At 46.0% G+C, this 8,938-nt stretch overlaps 1 protein-coding gene across 1 annotated transcript in view; it reads left to right on the top strand.

The window, feature by feature from the left end:
- Positions 1-8,225: 8,225 nt before the first annotated feature.
- Dennd11 (DENN domain containing 11) overlaps positions 8,226-8,938 on the top strand; it is a 34,438-nt gene continuing 33,725 nt past the window's right edge. The window contains exon 1 of the mRNA XM_052173517.1: positions 8,226-8,507. Coding sequence (XP_052029477.1) covers positions 8,240-8,507 — 268 coding nt within the window. The 5' untranslated portion in view covers positions 8,226-8,239. The remainder of the gene's footprint in view (positions 8,508-8,938) is intronic.

The following is an 8,938-nucleotide window of genomic DNA, read 5'->3' as shown; positions in this document are numbered from 1 at the left end:
ATTCTCCAAGCAGTTGCATCCAGTCCCTGTAAGAACTCTCCTGCTGTCCCACAGCGTCTCCCGGTGACCAGTCGCTGTGAAATACTAATCAGATGGTTGGCTTCCTTTAATTTACAGAAAACTGTCCATTAGCCAATTGGGGAGCAAGTTCATTATCAGTAGGAAATTCTTTTCTACCCTTTCACATCTGCCATCATAGGCACCAATCTGTACTCCGTCGTGCCACACCTGTCTCTCAGCTAAACAGCAGCAGGCCAGGAGTATTGAGCAGCATTTACTGAGTCTTCTCAGTAAATTTACAACTGTTTCCCCTTCCTCTTCCATTTTCCCTCTCCCCGCTGGTCCCGGCACAACCGGTCCCACTTCTTCCCATCTCTCATAAGAACTCATGGAGAGAGCAACCTAAATGAAAACGGGGGTGGGGGGGGTGAGGGTGGGGGTGGGAGTGGGGGAGGGGAGGAGAAATCCCATCCTCAGCTATAGGCTTCCTCCCTAGGCAGCGCTTCGGCAGGTGACCCTCTAATGACCTTTCCTTTGTCTTCCGCACCCCCACCCTCTCGCACTGTTCCAGGTACTCGAACAGGCCGTGGGATAGTCCTCTCAGACTGTGGAAACTCAGTGCCCATCTTTATCAGAGGCTCAGCATTCCACGGGGGGGGGGGGGGGGGGGGAGATAAAGAACCATCCAAGGGAAAGGAAGGCGGAAGGCGCAGGTTACCAGCAAAGAAGTCACTATCCCCGGAAATTCCGAGCCCAGGAGCCGGTTGGTGGTTACAAGCCAGTGAACCAGGTGATCCCATCCCTTCGCCCACGCCCTCTGAGCAGGTCAGTTCTCCCTTCCTCATGTCGCATCACTTGCCACTTCTTCTCCAGGCCAGCTGACTGTTGGCCTTGCTCCCAACACAACAGAGCCTGACAAAAATACATCGTGTATCCTGGACCTGGAGGCGGTCCTGGACCTGGAGGCTAGCGCTGATTGGGTGGGTGCTTCCCAGGTAAATCAGATGATCATTGTTTACCACTGTGCCCTGCCTTTCCTCTCTCCCTGTTAGACTTCTTAATTACAAATATAATACATGATTTATGGCTGCACTGTTTGTCTGGGGGAGCGGGGACTGTGTTGAGATCTCCTGTTGTCAATGGCAGTTCTATTAGAATCTAGGCCTACATTCTTCTCCATCACGTTCTTGATACTCTGGGGTAGAAACGCGTGAGAACTGAACAGCTGCTGACCCAAGGAGCGCGATGGAGTTTCCAGTCAGACCTCTGCCTGGGGCCTCACCACTTCCATTGTCAGTTATACTTTGCTCTCCATTTTTAGCCTCCTCACGCTCTGGAGAAGTCCAGCCCTGCTTTGGTGCATCCATTCCACACCTCTCTCAATAACCAGGGAGATTTGTTAACGAGACCCTACGTTATCTGTCAGTAGGAGCAAAAGGGGGTCTTTCCCTAAATACCTGACACACAATAGATGTTCCATCCATTGTTTTGGGGTACATTTGGGGAAGCAGTATATCTCGGTTTTGCTTAAAATAGTCAAATATTTCACTTTGAAAAACAAAACAACAAAATAAAAACAAAAACAAAACTGTAACAGAAATTGCTGCCCAGAAAAAAAAACCCCAAAGATCCCAAAAGTAGGATGTGTAGGAAGGAATCCAACCTTGCCTTGCCTTCCCCTAAGCCTCTTGTTTAGGAGGAGTTTGTCTCTTGTAAACATTTTCCCAAGTGATAAGGAGAATCCACTCTGGTTCCAGGGCCTTAGAAACACTGATGGGAAAAGCGGGAGCAGGAAGATCTGCCAGTCAGAACTGATTTTGTAAGGCACGACACCTGCGTTCACCACTAGGGCGGGCTCCTCTTTTGTAAAGGTGCAGAATTACAGCCTGGGAGATAAGAAGTGGAGAGCCTGTCACTGCAAGGAAGGCCATAATAGGCTGGAGGTCCCTCAGTCAAGAGAGAGAATTGTGTAAAAAAAAAAAAAAAAAAAAAAAAAAAAACCTCAACACAAATTCTGCCATTTTATTTAAAACTGAATTAAGCCTGTTACTACCATAACCCAAATTGTTATGCTAGATTGTCCTATATTTAATGAGACTATCCCACTGGAAACCACTGGAAAATCAGACTTCTCAGTAATATTTTTTTTTTACATTTTTCTTTTTTAGATTTATTTTATTTTGTACACATGAGTGTTTTGCCTGCATGTATGTATATGTAACATGTTCAAATGTGTGGTGCCCATGGAGGCCAAAAGAGGGCATCAAATCTCATGGAACTGCAGTTACAGACGCTCATAAGCCACCATATGGGAACTGGGAAACAAACCTGGGTCCTCTGCAAGAGCGACACACGCTCTAACCACTGAACTGCCCGTTTCTCTACCCTCATTTACATTTTTTAATAAAAATAATCAAACAAGACAGGATAGTCTGGCTGCATTATAACCTAGTTCCAAACATTATAACAGCTTTTTAATCTAGTTACTGTTGTATCTTCAGGGTTTTTTTATTTTTGTTTTTTATTTTTGTTTTTGTTGTTTTGAGGGGTGGGGGTGCTTGGGTATGTAAAAGCAAATCAATGGTTTCATGCCATTTCAACCCTGAATAATTTAGTGCCAATAATAAAAATTTCTAGGTTAATCCATCATCTTAAAAATCTCCTAAAATTTAACTAGTATTTAACAGGCAGTAATTCATTACTTCTCTTGCCATAGTTTCCCCTTGGCTAGAATGAGAAGCTGTTCATTAAAATCACTTTTGAGATAGAGTTTTTGATGTTTTCCAAGCCACAGACAGTGCAGACAGTATTCCTGGAGCAGGAACAGACTTCCTAACTGGCACACAATTGTTTTGACAATTATTTAGGCATCCATTGCATCCTGCTTGCACTCCAAAGAGCAGATATTTTTAAATCATTCCTTGGAGTCACTCCCCTGGTCATTTCCCTTAGCTGTGAGCATTTTCAGTTTCCCTAAAACTACAGCAGGTAGTGGTTCACCCACGTCACTGACACCTCAGCTAGCACTGCAGCCAGAGGTGGGGACTCAGTACTCCTCGCTTGCTTTATCTGTGGGTGTACGCATCTTCGCATCTACCCAGACACACAAACACACAGGCATATGGACATACTTTTTGTTTTTACTTTGAATAACTTGGTGAATATGGAAAACTTTTATGGTTGGCTGGCTTATATCTTGTTTCAGATCTAGGCAGTAGAAGTCTTGATCACAAAAGGCCAAGTGGGCGGTGGTGGCGCACACCTTTAATCCCAGCACTTGGGAAGCAGAGGCAGGCAGATTTCTGAGTTCGAGGCCAGCCTGGTCTACAGAGTGAGTTCCAGGACAGCCAGGGCTACACAGAGAAACCCTGTTTCAAAAAAACAAACAAACAAACAAACAAAAAAGGCCAGGTCGTTGAGCTTCTTAGCTCTGACTCTGTTTCTACTGCAGTTACTACTCTGATGTTTTATCTTTGCAAACCCCACCCGCACTGTTTGAATTGGTTTTATCTCTCAAGAACTTAGGTCAAATAAACTTCAGCCTCTAAGTAGCTGAGGCTGGCCTTGAGCTCCTGACCCCTCTGCCCCCTTTCCCAAGTGCTGGGCTCACAGGCTTGCACCACCACACCTGAATGAGTAAGAATTTAATGAGTTTTTGAAGATGGTGATAAAAGAGAACTACTCCCTCTCTGCAGGGGGTCCACTAGCAACTGAAAACTCAGAAGCTTTAGAAAGCAGCTTTGTCTAAAGAGAGCCTGGGAGTGGGGAGCTAGACCCCACTGCTTATCCCACGCCCTTGCTTTGTTCATGGGTATGAGTATATTGTGTGTGCAGGTACATGTGTTGTGGGATGCCTGCAGAAGACAGGACACCTTGATCATATTTGTCAGGCATCGCCAGGCTTCCTTTTCCTCTTTTTGTTTGTTTTGTTTTGTTTTGTTTTGTTTTGGAGACAGGGCCTCTCTCTGGGCTCCAGAGCAGCGGCAGAATCTGCTTGTCTCTCCCTGCCTGTCCAGTGCAGCACGGATTACAGCAGTGTGCCACCATGCCTGGCTTCCTAAATGCACATTCTAGGAATCAAGTGCAGGTCCCCAGGCTTAAAAGCTATCTTCCAGACTGATTAATCTTTTGTCATTAATATCTACTTATTGAAATGTTTAAAAATATTGTTTAAGTAACGTTTAAAATAAACTACCTGTAATCAAATATATAAACAAATACATGTATTATGAAATCTGATCCATAACGTGCTGGAATGACTTCCCTGCCTTCTATAGACTATGGAGTCCCCTAGGATCAGTCCCCTGTGCTTTGGTCTGAACTCGCATCCATAGAGTGTCATTGCTGGAGATGCTATCTACAGCCACCAGCCTTGGGATTTACAAGTATACCACAGTCCTCCTCCTTAAACTTCAGACATCGCTGATCTAACTGCAGCTCGCTCTGCCTACTGAAGAGGCTCCAGTTTCCCACGGCAATAGCCTCCCTCTCACATACTCCTCCTGCGTTGTTGTCACATCTCAGTAAAGACATGTATGAGAACGACTCACTTTCTCTGAAATCCCATGTCCATTCCCCACATGGCTCATCCCTGAAGACACCAGGCTCATAGCAGGTGTCTATATCTAGCAGCTAACGGGCTCTCTTTAAAGAGTAAGTAAGGTCATGATATTCTTACACCCAGACCTTCCAAAGTCTCCCATTAGTGTGGTTGTCATGTAAAAATAGGCAACAGCTAAAATGCCTAATCCACAAATATAGCAATTTAACATTTGTACTAGAAGTGGATTACAACTCAGAGGAATTAAAGGAATAATTCTATAAGTGCACACAGATATTAGCTGGTCAATGAGAAAATGTTAAGTATCACAGTGTAGCAAGACTGGGTAAGATTAAGACGTTTAATGGACAGGCATGGTCTGAAGAGGAATGACAAATTTCTAGGATGTATTTTGAAAAAATTAGACTTAATCATAAAACATAAACATACATCAAGGACCTAATAAAAAGGAATGCACTTTAACACTTTTAATGCATTTATTTTAGAATGCGGGCCACATCCAGCAGTTATCACAAGTCAGCATCCAGAATGGCTGTCTTCCCTCATGCCATATTTTGTTTATTGTTTGCTTCCCCGGCTGGGGTATGAGTTTGAGAGAAGAGACACATCTGTCTTTTTGATATCTCTCCCATTATGTGCTCCAGGCTGAAGGTTATAGAGCTTTACAGTAAGAGTGAAATTCTGTCAAAACTTTAGACACAACAGAAGGGGAAGAGCTTTACTCTCCAACAATGACAGATGGTGATATAAATTGTCCGACTCTCACATAACACGATAGGATTCCAGAATGTTCATGATCTGATGTAAGGGAGAAAAGAAAACAAATCTAACATAGAGCAGCATACATTAAACAAACAAACACAGAAAAGAACATATCTAATAAATATCTATTTAAGACAAGCTGTTGCATTCCCATGCTGGTATAGCCATATAAAACAGAAAACAGCTTCCTACAGAGAGAGCTAGATAAGGAAAGTTCTTGTTTCGAATTTGTCACTAGAGGGAGGGGAGAAAAAAAAAATCTCACCTAAGACTTTGGATTACACGCTGCTGATTAAGATAGCTTTCTCTTTGAAGTCACAGTACCAGTAGCTTCCAAGGAACCTCAAGCATGGCATTTATTCAACTTAGCCCGGGGTTGGGTTGGTGGTTCCTTCCCACGGCTGACAGTACAACCAGGAATCTCTTCTGTGACAACCAGACCTCAGTGATAATTGCCAGACACCACAGTATGGTTATACACAGTTGCATTCTGTGTTCTAGAAATGATAAGATAAGACAATGTAAGACTTTACAATTACCATCTATATGATGACATGGTAGACTAAAAATATTCTGTATTTTATGTGATGGATATATATTTAGTATTTGGGAAACTAAAAGATTTTATTTAAAATGTAGACATGGTGTTCTAGGTGAACAGATTTCGAAATTCTATGCCAGCCGAGTATCTTTGAAAATGAGTGACCTTTCTCCCATCTCTTCTCAAACACTCGTTCCCAAGCAGAAGTGTTATAACAGCCAAACTCAATGTCTCTATCATCATATGACAATTCAGTCGATACAAAGGTTAATCTGCTGGTAAGGTATAAAAGCCTCTTTCAGATTGTGGATGCATGTGCTAAAAGAGTGTGCTCACCATCACGTACAGTTTTGAGCACCCAGCCGTGGGTAAGAGTCTAGATAAAGCCTGGCAAGAGGGCCTGCAGCACCGGAGGTTAAGTCTCTGCCTTCACTTCCTGAGTTACAGCTGTTGAGCAATATTATGCAAAGCACTAGGAATATATTATTAGGCTCCACGGTTGGTGAACTAGAATATGCTGAAGACAGAGCATGGCTGTCAGTCTGAAAACTGCTTTTGTGTACAGAGAAGTGATTGGTACGAACACTACAAGTTTCTTTATGGGTATACAGGTAGGGCATTAAATTAGGGGGTGCCAGGAGAGGTAGACATTGCCAAAAAAGACCAGGAAGTATCTTTCTCAAGTAAGAAAGAAAAATACCAACTACAAGGTGATAGCACACACACCTTTAATCCCAGCATTTGGGAGGCAGAGGCAGGAGGATCTCTGAGTTCCAGGCCAGCCTAGTCTATAGAGAGAGTCCCAAAACAGTCAGAGCTACATAGAGAAACTGCCTCAAACAAAACAACAACAAAAAAAAACACCAAAAAAACAAACAACAAAACTATTTAAGAGAGAGAGAGAGAGAGAGAGAGAGAGAGAGAGAGAGAGAGAGAGAGAAAGGGAGGAAGAAAGGAAGAAACGAAAAGGAAAACAGAAAAGAAAAGAAGGGACCAACCCATTTGCCCTAAAACTGGTGACTTTGGATAGTGGTTAAGGATTATCTACCAACCAAGTTTTGTATCGGAAAATAAAATCTTGTACGTCTCGACTTCAACTTTGGCTGAGCCTCAGTTTCTGATGTAGTGGGTTTTGTTGTCTGGCCTTCAGAGTTCGTGCATAACTCAAGCAGATGTGCCCTTGCATTTAAACTGGATTGTGCCCTAGCCCTGGCTTGGATTGTACATTCCCCAGACTCCCATTTCAGTAATTACTCCATTAATTGAGTGAGATAGTCACTTAACATGTCTTTAGGGGATGGGGGTTAGGCTGAACTAACCAATGATGATGACAGCAATCCTCACTTTTTGGTAAACTGTTTTATTGTTAAGGCGTGAGTCACATATTTGGAACTAGCAGCAGCTGTGGATAGGCAGGAATTGATGAACCTCTTGGGAACAGGATCAAAGCATATCTCTGGCAGGGAGACGTGGGCTTCACAAAGATCCCTGGAGTTAACAGGTAACACACAAATCTACCAAGTCCTTGTCAGAAACCTTCCTGAAACATGAGGTGAATTGTGTGTCTAAATAATTGTCTCTTGCAATCTTACCTTTTTCCAGAATTTTAATGGCTATTTCTTATGGATACCTCTGAGTTAGTCGCCAGATTTACCCCTCCCAAGAGCTGAGACATTCAAATTTTTATTTGTACCTATTACAAGGCAGTTCATAGGCAATCTTCACGTAGCAAAGCCACGGGTTGAAGGACTGGCTTTCTCCTGCTTATTTTAAAGTAGAACAAACCCCACAGCCCTCCAGCTTATCTTCACGCCGCATATACTCAAGGAAATGATCACTAATCCACCAGCCTGTTATATAGAGTAAAATGCTCAATGACAACCTTATAGACCTTTTGAGTTGACTTATGTGTATATTTGAAATACTTGGGATGTCCTCTGCTTCACTTCCTGACTTGGAGGCAGTTTTCACCAAGCTCTCAGGATTACATAATATATGTGCCCTGCTCCTTAAAATAATGGTGACGTTCAAAATTTCACAGTGGAATCCTAGTTGGGAAGGCTCTTCAACCCACACGCAGGTGACAGACTAAGGGATGTGCGTCCTGAACCTTACACTATGGGTCAAGAGCACCCACAGAGAGATGCAGAGCTGAAGCCCGGACCAGGCCGTGGGGTGCTGAACCGGTGCGAGCTACCTTCCAGAGCTGCGGGACCATGAAAGAGCGCTGGTGTCCGGGCAGGGGCAGGTGTGGCCAAGCCCAGCGGGCATCCAGAGAGCCAGGGCACCGCAGAGAGCGGCAGGGCGGGCAGGCCCGGAGGGGAGTGCCCGCCGCCCGCCCCGCCCCTCGCGCCCCGGCTCCGCCTCGCCTCGCCATGGTGGAGCAGGGAGACGCGGCGCCGCTGCTGCGCTGGGCCGAGGGCCCCGCGGTCTCTGTGCCACAGGACCCCGCGCTGCAGGCTGGAGGATGGGTCCGGGGCGGCAGTGGGGGCGGCCGAGTGGCCGCGGAAGCGCCCCGAAGGCGGGAACCCGACGAGCCAGCTCCCCCCGAAGTGCTGCTGCAGCCGGGGCGCCTGGAGCTAGGCGACGTAGAGGAGGACCAGGTGGTGGCCGTGTTCGTGGTCACCTTCGATCCTCGCTCCGGTGAGAGCCGCTTAGGGATGGGAGGGTGGGGGGCGGTGGGGAGACTGCACACTGGGTTTCGGGGGCGCGGGGGAGGGACTCGCTGCGCACGCACTCGCACCCACACACCTGCATCCCTTCCTGCCCGGGGTCCCGGGGCACCGGGGCGCAGCGTCTCCAGACAGGAGCCGAGGGATCCCGGGGGCTTTGTTCCGCCCCCTGCTCCGTCCCGCCGCTGCTCTCAGCTCCGCCGCCTAGTCGCCGCTCTCCTATTTGCTCCGCTTCAGTGCAGGAGGATTGGTTTGCGGCAGCGGGCACATTGGCTTTTGTTTTCTCTGTTTTCCCGCTGGGCTGGAAGGTTCTTTTAGACGCCGAGAGGAAGAACACCCCCCATCCCCACTCCTCCGTGTACGTTGCCTCCCACGCAGGTTCAGAAAGACCCTGCCCCACGC

The sequence above is a fragment of the Apodemus sylvaticus genome, chromosome 2, assembly GCF_947179515.1.
Source record: "Apodemus sylvaticus chromosome 2, mApoSyl1.1, whole genome shotgun sequence".
Taxonomy (NCBI): Eukaryota; Metazoa; Chordata; class Mammalia; order Rodentia; family Muridae; genus Apodemus; species Apodemus sylvaticus.
The sequence above is the reverse complement of the archived record's forward strand: the minus strand, read 5'-3'. Positions and strand labels throughout refer to the sequence as shown.